This window comes from Bubalus bubalis, chromosome 4 (genome assembly GCF_019923935.1).
Source record: "Bubalus bubalis isolate 160015118507 breed Murrah chromosome 4, NDDB_SH_1, whole genome shotgun sequence".
Classification (NCBI taxonomy): Eukaryota; Metazoa; Chordata; class Mammalia; order Artiodactyla; family Bovidae; genus Bubalus; species Bubalus bubalis.
Window position 1 is genome coordinate 129448784 of NC_059160.1, and position 21699 is coordinate 129470482.

The 21699-nt window shown below is 37.7% G+C and overlaps 1 protein-coding gene across 1 annotated transcript in view; it reads left to right on the forward strand.

Moving 5' to 3' along the window:
- RYR2 (ryanodine receptor 2) overlaps nucleotides 1–21699 on the forward strand; it is an 829832-nt gene that overhangs the window by 342555 nt on the left and 465578 nt on the right. The window contains exons 6-10 of the mRNA XM_045165522.1: nucleotides 2845–2919; nucleotides 5804–5882; nucleotides 8816–8928; nucleotides 17177–17276; nucleotides 17984–18080. Coding sequence (XP_045021457.1) covers nucleotides 2845–2919; nucleotides 5804–5882; nucleotides 8816–8928; nucleotides 17177–17276; nucleotides 17984–18080 — 464 coding nt within the window. The remainder of the gene's footprint in view (nucleotides 1–2844; nucleotides 2920–5803; nucleotides 5883–8815; nucleotides 8929–17176; nucleotides 17277–17983; nucleotides 18081–21699) is intronic.

Sequence of the window (21699 nt, forward strand, 5' to 3'; positions counted from 1 at the left end):
GGAATGTAAATTGATAACAGCCACTATGAAAGAGGGAGAAGGCAATGGCACCCCACTCCAGTACTGTTGCCCAGAAAATCCCATGGATGGAGGAGCCTGGTGGGCTGCAGTCCATGGGGTCGCACAGAGTCGGACACGACTGAGTGACTTCACTTTCACGCATTGGAGAAGGAAATGGCAACCCATTCCAGTGTTCTTGCCTGGAGAATCCCAGGGATGGAGGAGCCTGGTGGGCTGCCGTCTATGGGGTCGCACAGAGTCGGACACGACTGAAGCGACTTGGCAGCAGCAGCAACTATGATAGAGGGTATGGAGGGAGATTCCTTAGAAAACTAGGAATAAAACCACCATATGACCCAGCAATCCCACTCCGAGGCATATACCCTGAGGAAACCAACATTGAAAGAGACACATGTATCCCATTGTTCACTGCAGCACTTTTTACAGTAGCTGGAACATGGAAGCAACCTAGAAGTCCATCAATAGATGAATACATAAAGAAGTCTGGTACATATACACAATGGAGTATTACTCAGCCAAAGAAAGGAACACATTTGGGTCAGTTCTGATGAGGTGAATGAACACAGAACCTATTATACAGAGTGAAGTGAGTCCAAAAGAGAAAGATAAATATTGTATTCTAATGCACATATATGAAATGTAGGAAAATGGTTCTGAAGAATTTATTTACAGGGCAACAGTGGAGAAACAGACATAGAGAATAGACTTATGGACATGGGGAGAGGGGAGGAGAGGGTGAGATGTATGGAAAGAGTAAGATGGAAACTTACATTACCATATGTAAAAGAGATAGCCCAAGGGAATTTGCTGTATGGCTCAGGAAACTCAATCAGGGGTTCTGTTTCAACCTAGAGGGGTGGGGTGGGGAGGGAGATGAGATGGAAGTTCAAAAGGGCAGGGATATATGTATACCTATGGCTGGTTCATGTTGAAGTTTGACAGAAAACAACAAAATTCTTTAAAGCAATTATCTTTCAAGAAAAAAATAAATTTGAAGAAGAAATTAATTGAAATAATAGGAAGGAGATATATTTTTAGTACAAAAGGTATAATGATATTGAATATTAAAGTGCTTTCTTCTGTACTTCTTTTTTTTTAACTGCATTTTATTAAAGTGTTTCTTATACAGTTGCATTTTTATTTTGACATGTAGCTAGGGAAAAAAAAGATTATAAGATAAAAAAAATATTGAGAGTGATTTCCTCAGGAATTTAGGTGAGCTTTATTTTCATCTTTTTTACCTGAATTTTGGTTGTCTTTTTTTTTTTTTTTTCCTTTTAGCCATTTTCTTATTTTTATTTTTTTTTTAATTTTATTTTATTTTTAAACTTTACAATATTGTATTGGTTTTGCCAAATATCAAAATGAATCCACTACAGGTATGTTTAAGTCAGTATCTTCATACTCATCCTTAAAGATCTCTTTTCCCTATAGAAACAGGTAAAAGCTCCTTAGTATAATGTTCTCTACTTCCCATGATCTTAACCTGATCTGTGACCCAGTCCTTCAATCAGGTTGTCTCTTCCTCTTTCTTAATACCCTGCGGTTGTTTTTTAAGGCACTTATCCGCACATGCTGCGGGTATTGTGTTAAGAGCAGCAAGAAAGCTCAGGGCAGGGAAAGCGTGTCTTTTTGGAGCACAAAGGGATTTGGGGGCAAGGTTAGAAAGGGCTGAATGTCCTTGATGCTTATGCTACTCAATGTTGTCCCCAAAACAATAGTACCTGCACCACTGGGAAATTTTTGAAATGCAGTGTCTCTGTATTTATCCCAGACCTACTGGAGCAGAATCTCAGGGACACGCCAAGGGTTCTGTGTTTTCACAAGCTCTCCAGCTGATTTTTAAGCATGCTAGAATTTGAGAAGCACTCTGCTATCTCATGTGGGTTTCCCTGGTAGTTCAGACGGTGAAGAATCTGCCTGTAACGCAGGTGACCTTGGTTTGATACCTGGGTTGGGAAGATACCCTGGAGAAGGGAATGGCTACTCATTCCAATATTCTTGCCTGGAGAATTCCATGGACAGAGGAGCCTGGCAGGCTGCAGTTGATGGGGGTCACAAAGTGTTGGACATGACTGAATGAGTGAGCACCCACCTTCTATTTCATAGAAAAGAATTTGGATTTTTTCTTAGAAACATTTGGAAGGTATGAAAGGTTTTTAGGCCTGAAGATTCATTTGATGATCTTTGTGTTTTAATCAGACTTAGTCATTGAAGAATGCTTATTTAGTCCTTACTATGTACCAGGCATTTTGCAAAGTACCTGAGATACCATGGTGTCCAAAGTACCATAGTCCCTATTCAACATGGACCAGAGTGTAATGGGAAATACAGACAATAAACAACTGGGAATCAGTAATTACAAATCATGATATTTTTGAACTCAAGTTCATTCTTCAAGAACTAATTAAACTGCTAGCTCTCCCCTCCCCCACCCCCAGCTACTCCCTTGGTAGCTTTGTCCCAATTTAAGGATTCTTTCCATAGCACTTTGCTCATCTGTGTGCATGCATGCTCAGTCATATCTGTCTCTTTGCAGCCCCATGGACTGTAGCCCACCAGACTCCTCTTTCCGTGGAATTTTCCAGGCAAGAATACTGGAGTGGATTGCCATTTCCTCCTCCAGGGAATCTTCCTGACCCAGAAATCAAACCCATTTCCCTTAAATCTCTCCTTCATTGGGAAGAGGATTCTCTGCTACATTTGCACTAGCTCTTATTTTGTTCCCATTAAACTTTTCATGAGGATAAGAGAGCATTTTATACACTTAGTTAAATTTACTCTTTTTTTTTTCTTTGTGGACTCTTTCTTTGCTCTATGCAGACTGCTCAAGGTGGTGGCCACCGAACACTCCTCTATGGTCATGCAATACTGCTGCGGCATTCCTACAGCGGCATGGTGAGTGCATGTGTAGACTTCGTCTCCCCTGTGGTCATGCTGATCTATTTGTGCATACAGGGCAAAGAAATATTTGGTAATCCCATTCCACTTATGGCTTTAATAAGCTTGAATTGTGTGTGTTTTTTAATATTTTTGAACACTGTTTATTTTCTCATTTATAATATGATGATTTGCTTAGAGGACCTTTAAGGTCCTTCAGTTCTATCATGTATGACTTCTGTCTTTGTATCTTATTTTGAAAGACTAGGTTTAGGAGGAGCGTTTCTTTTTTTCCCCCATATCAGCTCCTTCTTACACCCAATTATCCATTTATCTACTGGGTTCCTCTCAGATACAGTTTACTGATTATCGTTTATATATGTGTGTGTATATACTCTTATAGGTATAAAGTATTATAAAATATATAAGCATTCTCTTCTTTTGAAAGCTTTATTGAGTTGTGCAAACAATACATATTCATTCTGTAAGATTTGGAAATTACAGAAGAATGAAATCTTCATGATCACACCAATGACAGAAAATTCTTGGAAACTGTTTAAAAAATTTCAATATTTTCTTAACTTTTTTGAATAACTGATATCTTGTTACATAACTAAATTTTATACAGTTTTTTTTAACATATTGTCACAGTACAAGTACTATCTATGTTATTTAAATTTTTATCAGATTTATTTTAGTGACTACATGATAGTCCAGTACTTGGAAATATAAAATAATCACTACTTTCAAGAAGGAGATAATTCCCTAAATATGTAGACTCTTTTTGAGCAAAAACTTAAGCATAGTCTCTATAGCAATACCCCTCAAAACAGAAAAAAAATCATCAGTCTTCATCATCAGGAATACTGATGTGAAAAATCTGGTTAATGGAATTGAAAAGTATAGGAAGAGAAGTATAGGAAAAGAATAGATATGATTTTAATGATGACTTAATAGTATCATTACTATTAATGGCCTACATCACGTTAGTACATCAGATGAGAAAAATGTGATCATCTTAACAGGTACTGAAACAAGTTTTTAATAAAAGTACCAGTTCCTAATAAAAATTGATCATTGATGGTTATTTCCTCAATGATGAGGAAAATATTTATGTTAAATCAATGGCCAACCTCATAGTTAATTGTCAAACACTAAGTCCATTCTTGACAAAAAAAAAAAAACAAACCCCAAGAATATGCTGTCTAACATTGTTCTGGAAATCTTGACTGACTTACTAAGATATGAAGTAAAATAAAGGAAAACACTTCAAGTGACTGGATACAAGACAAATGTATAAAAATAGCATTTTTGCATATAACACTGATACATTAAAACTTCATGGAAAGAATTTCACTTTCAGGAGCCATCAGAACACATAAACTAACAAATATGAGAGTCTGTTTTAAAATAACTACCCTCTCTATACATAGTAGATGGGAAAGAGCCTAAACTTGGTTGGTAGATCTGGGTTCAGGCTTACTTTCCTATATGCTATACTGCTTTGGGTACCTTGCTTAACCTCTCTAAGCCTGTAAATGCCTCTGAAAAGTTTACTCATTCAGTCAGTAAATATTAGTCAGCACCTCTTGTGTGCTAGATACTGTTCTGGGTGCTAGATATAGTAAGAAAGACTAGTCTTTGCCATATAAAATTTAATTAACTTTTAGTTGAATAATTATAGTCTCTACCTAGCAGTTGCAGTGAACATTTAAGGAGAGAGAATGTACATTAACAACTCCAGAGCCTGGTACTGTAATATTATTGAAAAATATCACAGAACACTTTAATAGGGATCACTCTACATTTTTTTTTCTGGGAAGTCAGTATTACAACATTGGAACTTTTCCTCAAATTAACATTGATATTTAATGTGCCTAGATCTAAAGTCTGTAAACCTCAGAGACCACAATGTCTTGTGATTAGACTCCTACTCCTAACTAGCTAGGAATATGTTTGAGGACCTTTGAAGCATCTTTTCTATATCTTTGGGAGTCAGTGGTTTACCGTCAGGGAACAGATTCTCCTGGTTCATTGAATTTACACCCTCATGGCACCAAATTCCACTTGACTTCTATCCCCAATCCATTTATCACCTGCCTCCTTACACTCACAGACACCCACTGAGCTGGGTAGACCCTTTTCCGTTGTAGGGATTGTCTAGGTCTTGCATTACTTGTCCAGTGATTCTGGAAGTCTGGGCTGGCCTAATCCCCAGAGCTGTTCCTGAGTCCTGTCGGCATAGTTCCTGTTCTTTCAAGCACTACACTTGGTTGGGGTAGATGACAGTGTATCTTGAGCTCATACTAGATTCATCTCTGTGTTCTCAGTCTTGTAGCACTTAGTGTAGATTTTGAGGTTAGCATGGGAGTAGGGGAGTTGGGCAGAAAAATGATCCTAAACTTTATGTCCAAGAATATCCAGTTAGGAAAACTTGAGGCAGGGAAAGGAGTCAGAGATGATGGTGTTGGGCAGAGTTGCATTCTTCCTGGGTAAACACACATAGGTATACACCTGACAAAACCTCATTGCAGTGAAGCAATATGCTACATGCCACGATCAATTCTAGATGAATTTTAAAGAGTTTAAAATTTTGAAAATAAAACTAGAAGATAAAAGTGAATAGTGTTCAAATTTCTGCTTGAAATAAAGATTTCTGACAGATCAGGTTGTTCTTTTGCGTATGATCATGAATATCACATAAAGTGAGAGATGTAGAGACATATCCCCAGTTACTCATCTTGTTTTGTCTACAGGACATATTTCTGCAATATTTTCTGAGTGGGAAAAAAACCCCACATTTCCTCTAGAACATTGCTCCCAGTGAATGCTAAGTGCTCAGAATTAGACTTGGAAAGAACGGGATATGTTTAGTGACGACTACTGATTCTGTGTCTTTTAGTATCTGTGCTGCCTGTCCACCTCTCGGTCTTCAACTGATAAGCTGGCTTTTGATGTTGGCTTGCAAGAGGATACAACAGGTGAGCACCTTGTTCTACGATGAAGCTGTGTTCAGAAGAGAATGGCAGGAACTGGATTGGGAGACATCATGAGACCCGATGGAAGATATATTGGCTGGATATTCTTAGGAACGGTTTCAGGATGAAACCAGTGACTAACTATGGGAAGGTTTTATTAGAAGGAGGAAATGTGCACTGTTTCTGTTGGAAGGTCATCCCAACATAATTAGCTTGATTTGCAAACTAGACTTTAAACTTTATTCTTTTGATGGACTTGGGTAGGAAAACAGTACTTACAACATGCTCTGCTGTCTGATAACCATATTAACATGCACTGATTAGTTTGTAAAGTATTATTGCATATTTCTTTCTTTTATATTTCATCTTAAAAACAGTTTTAAGTGTGCAAATACAACATAATCAGTGTCAACATTCAACCAAAAAGACAGAAAATGAAAAGGGTCATCAAACTATATATATATATTTATGTATTTATTTACATATATTAGTATATTAATCCTTTTGAAGACTCAAAATAGGAGAGTATAGATTTTATTGTGTTTTTCTTCTCAATGCTCTGAAGACTTTACACTATATCCACCTCTGTATGATTTGATTCTTTTATTTTTTACAATGAGCATATCTGCCTTTGGAATTAAAGATTAAGGACCAAGTAGAAAATGGAATGGAAGGAAATAGATCAACTTGTATCAGGTTGTTGCTTTTATAGGTGACATGAAACTCACATCTGCCCTCCTTTTTGAAATACTTTCCCATACTCTAAAAATGTGACCAATAACAAATGGATAAAATAAAGTTCTATTTACCAACCTAATTAACTTTTTAATAGACAAACACATCACCTTATACAGGGAATTCTGAGAATCCCAGGCACCAAAAAGATAAATATATTCCTCTCATTTTTATATAATTCTATATATTCTCAGCCATTCCTCTGTGTTTTGGCTAGATTTTTTTTTGTGTTTTTTTTTTTTTTTTAGTTTTTTCACCGTAATTTACTTCTGCACATAGTTATGTGGAAAAAGGTCTTCAGTTCTCTCTCTCAAAACAAGTAAAACCATGTGCATGATCTATAACTTGTTTTCATTCATTGATACTATTATATAATAGTGAAACTCACCAAACAAGGCCATCTTCGTCTCTGTGCCCTAATTCCTTTATGCTACTTTATTTTCCCTGTAACTCTGTACTAATTGTGAATTACCAAACTATTTACTATATTTATTGTTTGTTGTGTGCCTGCCTCAATCAGAATGAAACTCATAAGGCAGATACATTTTTCCCCATATTTGTTGATATATCTCCAGTTACTAAAGCAGTGGTTGACAAAGCATGTGCTTTATCAATGTTTGGGTGAACGAATGAAAAACTTCCTACAACTCTAAAAATGTGAATTGAGTGAATGAAGATATGGAATTCTGCAAGGTGACAGTCAAGTAAGACTGGTTTGTGTAAGAAAATATTCAGCAAATGCCTCCAAAATGCTAGTAGGAGCTGACAAAGCCCTAGTAAATAAAACATACAAATGCCCTGCTATTGTAGAATTTACATTCTGGCATTTGGTAATTAGTAAAAAACAAACAAACAAACAAAAAACTAAACATAAGTGTTATGGAGAAATAATAAAGTTGGAGGCACAGAGAAAGAGAGTGATAATTATTAGATGGGACTTCCCAGGTAGCACTAGTTAGAAAAAAAAAAAAAAAAAAAAAAAAACACCTCCCAGTGCAGGAGACGTAAGAGGAGTGGATTTGATCCCTAGCTCAGACAGATACCCAGGAGGAGGGCTTGGCTTACCCACTCCAGTATTCTTGCCTGGAGAATCTTATGGACAGAGGAGCCTGATGGATTACAGTTGATAGGGTCTCAAAGAGTCGGACACGACTGAAGTGACTTAGCACACAAGCACAAATGCATTACTAAAACTATTCTCATTTTGCAATAGAACTTATATTTAGGTTTAAAAAGAGCCATGAACAGATTGAAGAATTGCGTGCTTACACTTATATCCTTGGTGATGGGACCGAAGAATGGAGAACGGTTATACGGTTCATGAGGCTTATGCTTGACTTGTTCTAGAAGAAATTATTTAATTTTATGTTTACTCAGATAGCTTAATAATGTGTCTTTTTAGAATGTATCCCAGACAATTCTGTAGGATTCTCTTCTATTTTACTTCTAAATTAATAGAAACGACTACATTTTAAAATAAGGCACAGGGTAGTTAGTAAAACTTAAGTGACAATATTTGTGCTCATTTTGAATCACTGTCCACCCAAATTAGAAGCTTTTTAATTATCACAATATAACTGTCACATAACAAAACCCCAAATCCTTTTGAAAATCAAGTGGTAAAAAAACTGGATATAATTGGAAGGAGCCATGTGAGCTGCTTAATGACATGTGATTGTCTAAGGAACGAAGTTGGATCAGTGTGGCTGGTGAATTTGGTCTTATGTTGGCATAAATAAATATCCTTTCAAAGCAGTTCTTAGTGGGGGAAAGAGACTCCACACTTCCCCAAATGTCACAATCACTTTCTATGAGAAGAATCTTTGCATGTCACTGTGTCTCCCTCCCTTCTTCCCTCCCTTCCTTTCTTCCTTTTAAATTTTTACTGAAGTACAGTTGATTTGCAATGTCGTGTTAGTTTCGGGTGTGCAGCACACTGAATCATTTAAGCATATATTCACTCTTTTTTAGATTCTAAAGCTAATTTGTCCTAATTCTTTTGATTTGCATGGTCTGCGAGGTGAATTTGCATTCTATTTCAAATTTCTAAAGTTTGTGTAAACAGGACAGTTTTATTTTCAGGAGACTAATTTTGACGATTTATTTCATTTCCCTCTTTTATTTTGGAGTCACTGGCCAAGAACATCAAGTTTTAAACTAAGAGGCACTTCTTTGTGTTTCACTTGTCAATCATCGTGCAGGTGAAGCTTGTTGGTGGACCATCCATCCTGCCTCTAAGCAGCGCTCAGAAGGAGAAAAAGTGCGGGTTGGAGATGACCTCATCTTAGTGAGCGTGTCCTCTGAAAGGTACCTGGTAAGTGTGGAAAGTGGAATCGTGTACTTGGGAATCAGATAAGCGACAGGTCAATAAAATGATCCCTTTAAAGCTGAGATTGCCAGTATCTAGGAAAATTGCTTAGAAACAAACCTGTATCTCTATTTGATGAGTTATAAATAACTCCATAAATAAAGGGAAAGATGTGACACGTGTGGAAGTGTGGCTTAGCAGGATTATTTACACAGACTTCCCTCATGCCCTGGATATGTATATTCATGACATTGATAGAGCCTGTTCTTGGATTGTTTTATTAATAGCATGTAAACGCAATCCAATCAGGAATTTGAAATTCCATAGATGTTATTTTGTGCCCAAAGAGAAGGCTGTATTAATGAGGCTGTGATTACCTATTTTGATATTTATGAAAGCAAATTATTATAGGAGAAACCCTTGTCATGCTAAGAAAGGAGAAATAAACAAAATGCAGTTTAATTCTCTCACTTACATTGCATTGTTCCAGAGGAAAAGGGCTGGAAATGAAAGATTAAAGAAAGAAGTTTATGTTTAATCAGAGGAGGTGTTTTTTTATTTTTGTGGTAAGGCCAATATCTATTTAATTTAACTTATTTAGTAAATTGTATTTTTAGTAAAAATAATCATATGCAGAAGTTCACAAAAGATTGCAATCAATGGAAGTGTATAAGATATCAGGGCAAAATATTTTTTATTTTAAAGTTGAGAAAGTAAACAAATATAAAATGGAGTATTATAAACTCTACATGAATATCCACATAAAAAAATCCCAGACATCATAGTGGATGATGACTGAAACAGAAATCAGAAATAGAGCATTGTTGCAATTACACTTTCTATCAGTTAGCATGAGTTTATTTCCATTTCCTTAAATCAAAATATTTGCTTGTGATTTTGAATTAAGAATGTAGTTGGTACCCCTTGGCTCTATGAGGCTCTAAATAGAGTGGGTCTTGTGGGTTAAGTAAGTTTTTGCTACCCAACACAATTAATTCCAATTTTCAAGACATTGCTAGGAGGAAGGGTGTAGTTTTACCTGCTTCTGAGGGAAGAAGTAATGAGGAAGACAGGGAAGTGGTGGAATGAGGCCTTATGTAACTGACAGGAACTATTAAATGGAGCAGCTAATAATGCAGAGCTAAAGGGAGGCCTGGAGCATCGCTCTCATTTTTTTTTAACCAGTATAGGTGGAAACAGAAACCATGCACATTTCTAGGACAATGCAAGTGTGCCAGCATGTCAAATAAACTTCTATTAAGCCCTTGCTGTGTGCCTGTGCTGTGTACGTGATGGTGATGTAGTTTGATCAGGAGGTAGACATTTCGAATTGTCATTTTACTTGGAAACCAATAGCAGTAATAAAAATAATTCATGCCTGCTTCTCAGTATATAAATTCTACATATAGCTTATTTCTATTTGTGTATAACTCTGCATGTTTTTGCTGTACGACTTGTTCTTTCCACTACAGAGCAGAGTTTGACAGGCTGGCATCAGTATGCACAGAAGGAGTAGAAAGTTCAGAATCTCACTGAGGTCAGGGCTTTTAAGTGTCCATTGTACCACTAGTTCTTGAATCACATAGTTCCATGAATTCTGGCTTCCTTATTGCAAAATGGTGACAGTTATCCCTAACACCACAGTTACCGTGATGAAGCAATGAGAGGATAAATTTGAACATTCTTGGAATTAAAGACCACTGTACAAACAGTGGTAGTAATTGTAATGCATGAGGTTCCCCTTCTGTTACCTTGGAAAATAAATGAACTTCATGACTAATTACATTTACAGAGCAAGCTACATTTTAGCCAGTTTATTTACATTCCTTTTCTCATAACCCTTTAAAAGAATATATTTTTTGGGGGGCCACACTGCCCTTCATGCAGGATCTTAGTTCCCCAATCAGGAATTAAATCTGCACTCCCTGCATAGAAGGGTGGAGTCTCAACCACTGCACTTCCAGGATTGTCCCTCTGATAACCTTTTATATTCAGAAAGAGAAAGATAAATATCGTATGCTAATGCATATATACAGAATCTAGAAAGATGGTACCAAACAATTTATTTGCAGGGCAGCAATGGAGAAACAGACATAGAAAACAGACTTACGGATTTTGGGAGAGGGGAGGAGAGGGTGAGATGTATGGAAAGAGTAACATGGAAACTTATATTACCATATGTAAAATGGATAGCCAAGTGGAATTTGCTGGATGGCTCAGGAAACTCAAACAGGGGCTCTGTATCAACCTAGAGGGGTGGGATGGGGAGGGAGATGGGAGGGAGATTCAAGAGGGAGGGGATATAGGTATACCTATGGCTGATTCTTGTTGAGGTTTGATAGAAAACAATAAAATTATTTAAAGCAATTATCCTTCAATTAAAACATAGGTAAATTAAAAAAAAAAATCAACTACAGATAGTTGACCAAGCAGATTGTTAAAATTTCAATTACTTTCATTTGGTGACGAAGTCAGTAATTTTAGTGATTATCTCTGTGGACCTCACATATAATAATGGAAACCAGAGGAACAACCACATATTACACATGGTTTCTGCCCTTGAAAAAGTAGTGAAAAAACAGACCAAGCCCATGGAACTATAGGAGAATACCATTAAGACAGTAACTTAGTGTTCAAGTTTAGCTTAGAGATGCTGAGGGATGTTTGAATGAATTTAGGCATAAGCAATTATTACCTGCCATTTCCACGTGGGTGATTATAGTAAGAATATGAAGTCTTATGTTCATGGATTCAAGGACCACATGGTGCTTAGTTAGAAGGACCTGGAGCAAGTGAAAGGGTAAAAAGTGAGGCAATAAAAGACGTTGGAATAAACAGTAGTGCTGGAATAATCCACATACTGAGCCTGAATAACTGAAAATGGATTGCATATATTCTCACATACACACACTTGTTTGTTAGTACAGAGCCCGATAAGCATGAGCTTGGGCCAATCACATAACCTCTTCAAACTCTCTGTTTCTTCATCTTCTGGATCCAGGTAATAGCTCCATTCACAGGGATATTAAGAGAATTGAATGCTTAATCCAGACAAGACTTTTAGCTCTATGACACATCTAAAAATTATCATTATTTACCTGGGAGATTTGTACCTATTAAGAATAGTTAAAGGAACTTTAGATATTTAACCAGAAGAAGAGAAAGAGGGGAAGTGAATAGTAAACAGACTCTGATGTAACAGTTTATTTTAAATAAAGGTCTATTGTGTGTATGTAAGCAAGAGTCATATACTGAGAAGGTTCTGATATGGTTAAAAATTAGTTGAGAAATTTGACTGAAAACAGCAGTTATAACTAACGACTGAAAATAAATTCATCTTGATTTTACACACTTTCATCAGCCTTTTTGGAGAAGGAAATGGCAACCCACTCCAGTATTCTTGCCTGGAGAATCCCATGGACAAAGGAGCCTGGTGGGCTGCAGTCCATGGCATCACAAAGAATCGGAGACGACTGAGCGACTAACACACACACTGAAAATAAACATTGCCAGTCATTGATTTTTTTTTTTAAGTCATTGCTGTCAGTTGGCCTTTGATCTAATTTCCCTTCACTAACAGTGATTGTTAAGCTAAGGTTAAACTATCTAATTGTTTACTTGCTGCTCTAATCAAGGTTACATCTGTTGGGATGGTAAATTGAAACTGATTGAAGGACTGATTTTTCTCTCCTCTGTCTTTGGACGGAAGAGGGCGCTGTGCTGGACTCCTGGAGCCCCAGGCTTCTCCTTATCTATTTTAATATAAAAAATGATACCTTCATCCTCTTTTCAGGAATATCCAAGGCCGGGGTGTGGGGTGGGGTGTGGAATTCTTTTTCCCCATTGGAATGATTTCTTTTTTTTAAAAGAAGGCTTTAGCAAAGCAGCTTAAATTATTAGAGAACAATACAATTTAAAAGAGAGGAAACATGATCAAATAGCTATTACTGTGAATCTATTTCAAACTGCACAAAATAAAGTAAAGCATATAAAATAACTCTTACTTGTGTTAGAAAGAGATAAAACCACCCTGGTATGCACATGAATTTTCAACCCATGGATTGCATTGCTCTCATTTGAAACATTGATTTTTGAATATTCTCTGTCACCTATAGAAACAGATTTTTTTTTTTTAATGAATGAAAATATTACCAAACAATGTCTAAAAGTAAGTTGGGAAAAGCAGAACCTCACAATCGAAAGAGTGATGAAAAATGCTTAAAAGAAAGCTATTCTAAGGCTCATAAAAATTTCCTCTCTCATACCAACCTCTTTATTTCTGATAAGAAATGCTAGGTGGTCTGAGTGTATAGATTACTGAGTTGCCTCAAGTTGCATAAAAATATTGATAGCTAGAAAGACAGCAGTCACCTTTTTTCTTCCCCCCGCCTCCCCGTGGCACAGGTAATGAAAACATAGACTGTGTCTCTCATTTTTTTTCTCAGAATTAAAAAAATGAAGTCTGAAGGGTGATATATCTTGTTTATTTGTGTTCCCTGTCGCTGGAGGATCATTTTTCCAGAGTGTCATGTCACTAGGGCCCAAGTGCCTGGCCCTTCATGAGAGAGAAATAAATGAGTGAATGAAGGCCTCAGATAAAGGTTGAATTTGGATATTCTTAAAAATTTTTGTGCTTTGGACCTTTTTGAGCAGTCAGATATTCCTTGTCTCCTTAGCTTTAAAAATGCATACAATATATATATATACACTGGATTACAAAGGAAACGGAAAGTATCAAAGTGGAGTCCAGGTTGAGAACTCCTGGAAGGGGATTTATAGCATCTTCTCTAAGCCTGAGATTGTGTGCGTCTATCATACAAAGTCTTGTTACTCAAAGCTTGCTTCTTGGATTAGTGGCCTTGGTTGCCCAACCCCCTCCCCTCCCGCCCCACTGGCCCCACCTCATGAATTCAAATTTGTCTTTTTAGTAAGATTTTTAATATAGACCATTTTTAAATTCTTTATTGATTTTGTTGCAGTATTGCTTCTATTTTGTTTTGCTTTTTTGGTCATGAGACATCTGGGATCGTAGCTCCCAGACCACGAATCAAATCTGCACCCCCCTGCATTGGAAGGTGAAATTTTAACCACTGAATTGCCAAGGAAATTCCCCAAATCTTCCTTTTTTGGGCAAGCTCCTCAGATGATTCATGGTCTGTGAGAATGAGTCACTAACGTGGGAATCAAGGTGATAGAAGGGAGCAGATGACTCTCCCAAGTCCCTCCAGTGCCCTGGAGGGTGTGTACGTTTGAGAGCAGCTACATGTTTCAGCCTAAGGCCAATTGTGCTTTCAACCTTGGGCATCTGTTTTTGCTTTAAGGTAACTCATCTTAGTGTTACTTACTGAAACTGTTACTGCTTTCTGAATATTTAACATCACAGACCTGTGAATTCACAAACAGTGTGGTTCTCCTGCAGATTTCCCTTTCTTGGTGAAGTGGCAAAATTAAATAGAGGCATCCAAAAGAGTTATGCCTAGAGAATTTTCTTTGAGAAGAGTGCACATTATTTAGATAACTTTAAATGGTGTAACGTGATCTTAAGGACATTTTTTTAAAACTTTTTTCCAACAGGCTGAGATTTTCCTATTTTTATGCTTATATTTATTGTGTATCTTGGGCTTCCCTAGTAGCTCAGACGGTAAAGAACATGCCTGCAATGGAGGAGACCCTAGTTCTATCCCTGGGTTGGGAAGATCCCTTGGAGAAGGGAATGTCTACCGACTCCAGTATTCTTGCCTAGAGAATTCCATGGACAGACCATTGAGTAGCAAAAAGAGTCAGACACAACTAAGCAATTAACATTTTGACGTTCAGGCTTAGATATGATTTGTAAATTACATTGTAGTACTCCTTCCTCCATTATTTTTTCATTGCAGTGGCTCCTCATTCCCAATAAGGTCCTTGATCTGGCACCTGCCTAGTCTGTAAGCATATGTCTCATTTTGTTTCTAAGTATATGCTGTATGCCCCAAAGATGAAACTCTTTACTGTGCTTACATTCCTTTATCTCTGCCTCTTTGCATCCTATTTCCCTTATTAGAGCTTAAAGGGCCAAAAAAAAAAAAAAATAGCCCAGGCGACTTCCAACTATGAGGTTTCTGGAATATTAGGAATGAAAATCTCCGAACTAGGTTAGAAAAGTTTTGGTATTTTTAGTATATTTACACTTAGCACATTAACATTATGAATACAGATACCCAAATCCAATGTATGTGCAAACTTTTGGAGATAGCATCTCTAAGTATTTCAATATGAGGTTCAGGCCAAATGATCATACTGGCTCCTGAAGTGCTTCATCCCACATGGAACCCAGTCTCTCCTGTGGAAATGCCACCTATCCTCAAGGCCCAGGACAATAGACTTGGTTCTGATTAGGCAGGTCCAAGTGGTCTCATGTCTCAGTTCCTGTAGCACTGTAATTACAGTTCAGCTAATGTGTTAAAAATACCGACTCACAGTATTTTGTACATATATTTTACCTTTCGTTCTAGATTGCAAGCACCCTCAGGGTGGGGAATTTGTTCTATTAATATTTAGCACAATGCTTTATGCATAGTATATTCAGTGAACCTGGATGAATGAACAAATCTATGTATTATAATGTGGCATGAACTTTCACTTGAATTCAAAAGTGAAAATACAAGCATTGATATTTTGAATCATCTTCTGATGGTTTGATAAATTCCATACAGTTTTATGGAGTTTTTTTGGTAGGTATTTTTCTATTATTTTGCTGTTATTCTGGATTTGGTCATTGAAATAAGAATGCTTATGAAATAATTTAAAATATAGTCTTTAAAGTTTATGGTACTTTGATCTGAAAAGTCTGGCTGGCTTCTGCACTTACTTCTTTATTAATAACCCTTCTGGATGTGAGGAATACAGTTGTGAGCCTGTGCCAGATAGCTTACAAGAGGGAGAAAGAAAAATACACTAAAGAATAATGTTGTATGATGAAGGATATGTAGGAAAATATGTGTTTCTTGTTTGTGGGAGCACTGTTTAGTTAAAGAATTTTAACATATTAGAGAAGAAATTGATTCAGTAAAGGCATTTCAGCTGAAAGTTTGCTTAAGAGTGATGGGTTCAGGTGACTAGGAGGGTATGGGGTGAGGGGTAAGAGCATGTTATTGCTGAATCTGATGCATTCACTCTTAATCTTACTGACTGAAAAAATTATTTTCTAGATAATTACATATATGTCAAATGTCACAAATTTCTTTGGTTTTGTTTTTAAGAGAAAGAAAATGAAGTACCTATCTGTGCTGGTGACTTAGTGTATTTAGTATAAATATTATATATATAATAAATATTTGTATACTAACAAGAGACCTTTGGGTATTAAAAGGACCTGTGACATATACCAGTGTGACTTTTCATGCTGTGGCTGCTCTTTATTTAACTAGGAGAGTCAGATTTCTGGAAAAGTTCTAGTGCAATGAAAATCTTTAAAAGCTTAAGCTGTTGTCAAAATTGAAAAATGTTGCAGGAATATTATAGGATGTTGGTGATGTTTACTGAGATGACTCTGAGAGAAAAGGTGGTTGTTCCAGCAGCAGCCAGGTAATGGTTAATGAAATAAGCAAAGCATTTGGTTGTACTCATAATTTGTTTTTCTTTACTTATCATTTCGGAGTTCATCAATTATGGCTCTTAAAGATGTAAAATATGACCATCTTTTAATACATTTGATTTTAAGCAGGAACATCTGAAATTTGAAATGAATGAATTTTGAAGGACATTTACTGTCCTGATTTTTGATACCTATTAGGAAGTATTGCCATGTAATGGCTATTATGTCAAATTGTCGATAAAGGTTCCTAAAGGACCCTGTAAAACCGAGACATATCAGTCCTATGGATTTCACCTACTTCACTGTCAAAACACTGTCATGGTGTGATATGTAAAACTTTAATTGTAGTTTTAATGATAAGTGCCCTCTGTCTGTACAGTAAGCCTTTATGACAGAGTAGTCCATTTTCACAAATTTATTTTATTACTTTAATTTGTATGTTCTCCGATTAGCGACTTGAGTAGTAATGCTTAGAAGGAAGCTGAAAATACCCAAAGTCAGATATAAACTCTTAACTTTCATTCTCCTAGTCTCTTCATGTTTCAGTGACAGGATTGAAGCAGAGGTTCTCTGTGGACATTTCCAAATCTGCAGTGTGCAGTTAGAGTGGCCAGAAGCACTTGCATGTTAAGATGCACCCAGAGCCTGTAGTGATGCCTCTTTTTGCCTCTACTGCAGCACCTGTCTTACGGTAACGGCAGCTTGCACGTGGATGCTGCTTTCCAGCAGACCCTCTGGAGCGTGGCCCCCATCAGCTCAGGAAGTGAAGCAGCCCAAGGTAAAGACTCCACTTGCATTAGGAGGCTGGTCCCTGATACAGAGTTGAGAGTCATCTTCAGAATTGTGATAATGAGCAAATAAATTAGAGCTGTTTGTGTCAAAATATTCTATAATGAAGATACATGACATTTAAGAAACTTATTTCAATTGCTACTTAAAAGTGAAGTTTATGTTAAGATGTAGCTCTCCTTATTTTTACGCTATTGTCAACTTTAGCTTATTCCTGTGTGTACTTGAAGTGCTAGCTTTCTAGGGGTTATTTTCTCCATGTTTTGGCCTTAGGGTATTGCTTGGTTAGGCTAACGTCAAGATTTCTCATCTTCCAGGATGTGTGACTTAGTGCTGGATCACAGCAATGCTTGGGCATCAGGGTTTTCTCGGGATGTATCAGTTTGTTCTGATTATTCTCACTTATAAAAGTTTAAATCTGAGCCTATTCAGGCTTGTATGTTTAGTGGAGGCTTTTATGAGGCTGAGGTCACGTATAGTAGTGGGAATATCACTGACTGTGGGACTTGGAAACCCAGGGCTCAGGGGTGGAAGGCAGGTGACCCCACCCATCTCTGCGACTTCAGTCCAGTACTTACTCCTTACCAGACTTCTGTGTCTCTGTCTATGAAAATAGGAGATCAGATCAGATGATCTGTTTAGCTTTCGATATCCAATGATGACAATTCAAATGTGACTGCATTTCGATCCTTCTAGGGTATCTGATTGGTGGTGACGTCCTCAGGTTGCTTCATGGGCACATGGATGAATGCCTCACTGTCCCTTCAGGAGAACACGGTGAAGAGCAGCGGAGGTTGGTACCTGGGCCCAGCACTTTAAGCCTTGCATTTTCATGTTTTGATATAATTTTTATAAATTAAGGATATGTCTGTTCAGGCCATTCATGTAATAGAAAGTGGACCACTATGGTTTGTCTGTCCAGTGAAGTGACCCATTTGTTGATCTCCTCTGAAATTTTTTCTCATATTAGGTTTTCACTGCCTATCAGTAGAGTTGCTGAAAATTTTTGTATAATGAAAACATGGTTAGAAGCATTGAATACAAGAAACTGAGTGGGAAGAGTGGACACATTTAATTACTTAGGGCTTCATTAAATGTTCTTTTTTTTTTTTTTCTTTTGATGAATTCTCTTTCTGGAATGTTTAGTCTCAAATTCAGTTGCAAAGTCAAAGTTCTCAAAGTGCCCAGAAGTTTAGGACCTTTTTCTGTTACCTCCCATTGACTGATGTGTGTGCTAAGTTGCTTCAGTCATGTCCAGCTCTTTGCGATCTCAGACTGTAGCCCACTAGGCTGCTTTGTGCATGGTATTCTCTAGGTAAGAATACTGGAGTGGGTTGCCATGCCCTCTTCCAGGGGATCTTCCTGACCTAGGGATCGAACCTGCATCCCTTATGTCTCCTACATTGGCAGGTGGGCTCTTTACCACCTGTGCCACCTGACATAAGTAAAGCAATTAATCATTTCCCCTAACATTGTATGTGATTTTAATGCTGCTCTTGTGTTAATATTATTTGGCACTGGGCCAAGATAGAAGTAGTCTGGATCATAGGAAAAAATGTACAAGTAATAAAAAACCATAAACATATTTAGGGTGATTTGAATGTTTCATTTGCCTCACAAATTAATGAATAGATATGGTAGGATGTATAAGAGATGACTATGAGAGAAGGCATGATCTGGGTGATTTATTACATGGCTTTAAGTCTTTTGGTGGAGATTTCTAATAATATATGAATATTTAGAAAGGAAAACATTTAGAAAATTAATAGCAATCATTTAACTAGCTGTTTAACTTTGGGAAAAATCAGTCTGAGACCTGGATACTAGTCTTAACCTCTCTTGCCAGACAGAGCTAGTTATGGCGAAGTGTGAAATACAGAGCCGGGAAAAATTCCCCAAACTAAAAAGCGCTGCTTAAAGCAGGCTAGGAAGAAGATGTTGATGGTGTTCATAAGGGTTTGTACGAAAATGAGAGGGACTTCAAAAAGCTGTTGTTTTGAGGGATTAATTCCAAACAAAAATATGAACAGAAGTGTGTCCTGGAAATAGTAATTATTGTGGAGTGATGAGGGGCAGGATGGAAGGAGGATAGAAGCTAGACAGGAGGGAGGAGCTGGATCAGCTTTTGAAGGCTCCTTAGTGCCATAACCATGGGTTGGCTCTTACTCTGAGTGAGTTGGGAAGGAGTGTGTGGGGATGAGCAGGGATAACATAGTCAATATCTCTGAAAAGTGTTGCTCTGATGAACAAGAAGAACTTAGACCAAAGGTAGAGAGATTGTGGATGGGGGAAACCAATCCAATTAAATCAGAAGGCTGATATAGTCATTCTTGTTAGAGAAAAGGAGAAGCTTAGCTTGGACAGTGGCCATTAGAATAGGATGGCCTGGTCCAGAGACATTTCAGGTCAGATTGATTGACTGGTTTAAGGATGAACTCAACGTGGTCGCTAAGAGTGTATCAGATTTAAGGGTGAGCTGATGTTTCTGATTCAAAGGAAGAGAGATGTTGTTAAAGATCGTAGGAGATATACAAATATGGTATGAAGGACTGAATGAGATTTTGGACACTGGTGAGTACAAAGGGTCATGGGAAATAAAGGGTCTATGGGAAATTGGAATTTTTGAATCTTTAACTTAGACAAAGCTTGGGTTGGATATGAATCACAAGTGCGTGTAGGGTAGTTGAAGGAATGGAAGCCCTATATAGAGAGGAAGGAACTGTAATTAGAGGGGTATGTTTAGCAACTTGGGCATAGCTTTAAAAAGTATGCTAAGAGCAACCTAGATGTCCATCGACAGATGAATGGATAAAGAAGTTATGTTACATATATACAATGCAATATTAGTCAGCCATAAAAATGAATAGGGCTTCCCTGGTGGCTCAGATGATAAAGCGTCTGCCTGCAGTTCAGGAGACCTGGGTTCGATCCCTGGGTTGGGAAGATCTCCTGGAGGAGGAAATGGCAACCCACTCCAGTACTCTTGCCTGGAAAATTCCATGGATGGAGGAGCCTGGTAGGCTACAGTCCATGGGGTCACAAAGAGTCAGACACAACTGAGTGACTTCACTTTCTTTCTTTCTTTTCATAAAAAAGAATGAAATTAGGCCATTTGTGGCCTGTGGATGTGGATGAAGCTAGAGTCTGTCATAAGAATGAAGTAAGTCAGAAAGAGAAGAATGTTGTATGGGACTCTAGAAAAATGGTACTGATTAAGCAATTTGCAGGGCAGGAATAGAGATGCAGACATAGAGAACAGACTTATGGATATAACATGGGAGAAGGTGGGGAGAATTTAGAGAGTAGCATTAACATATATGTACTACAGTGCGTAAAATAGATAGATAGCGGGAAGCTGCACTCAGCCTGGTGCTCTGTGATGACCTAGAGTAGTGGAACGGGGAGGAGGGAGGGAGGCTCAAAAAGGAGGGAATATATGTATATTTATAGCTGATTCACATTGTTGTACAGCAGAAACCAACACAATATTTTAAGGCAATTATACTCCAATTAAAAAAATAAATGTTTTTGCAGTTTGAAAAACCTTGACATAGATAAACTAGAGAGGAGGCTGAGGATGGAGTCCTAGAGAAGGCTGACACTTAGAACATGGACAGGCAGAGGAGAGTTGCTAGAAAGCCAGAATGGTAGTTAAGTGGAGAACCAGGTAAGTTATGGAGTCCAAAGGAGGATTGTTGGTGTAGATGTGTTCAATACTATAATATAATCATAGAGACTTAGGAGCAAAGAGACACTGTGCCATAGTCTTTGGAGTCTTAATTTCTGATTTGTTAAATCAAGCACTTAAGCCAAGTGATTTTTTGAGCCCTTCTACTGTTTGTACAATTACTGTAGAGACTGCTGCTGCTGCTAAGTCGCTTCAGTTGTGTCCGACTCTGTGCGACCCCATAGACGGCAGCCCACCAGGCTCCCCCGTCCCTGGGATTCTCCAGGCAAGAATGCTGGAGTGGGTTGCCATTTCCTTCTCCAGTGCATGAAAGTGAAAAGTGAAAGTGAAGTCGCTCCGTCGTGTCCGACTCTTAGCAACCCCATGGACCGCAGCCTACCAGGCTCCTCCGCCCATGGGATTTTCCAGGCAAGAGTACTGGAGTGGGGTGCCATTGCCTTCTTCACTGTAGAGATTAGGGATGTAGAATTAGACAGACCTAGGCATGGGCCTCTCCTCTGCCCCTTACTAGTTGTGTGACTCATGAAGATGATTAAACTTCTTTAAACATGATTTTTCTCCTCTATAAAATGCAGTTTAAATACTAGCTGCTACTTCATGGGATGGTTGTGAAGGTTCAATAAGAAAATGCACATAAAATCTTGATGCATATTAAGAGATCGACAAATGTATTATTGCTTTTGTTGTTACTGTTATCACTGTTATTTAGAAGAATAGCATTTAG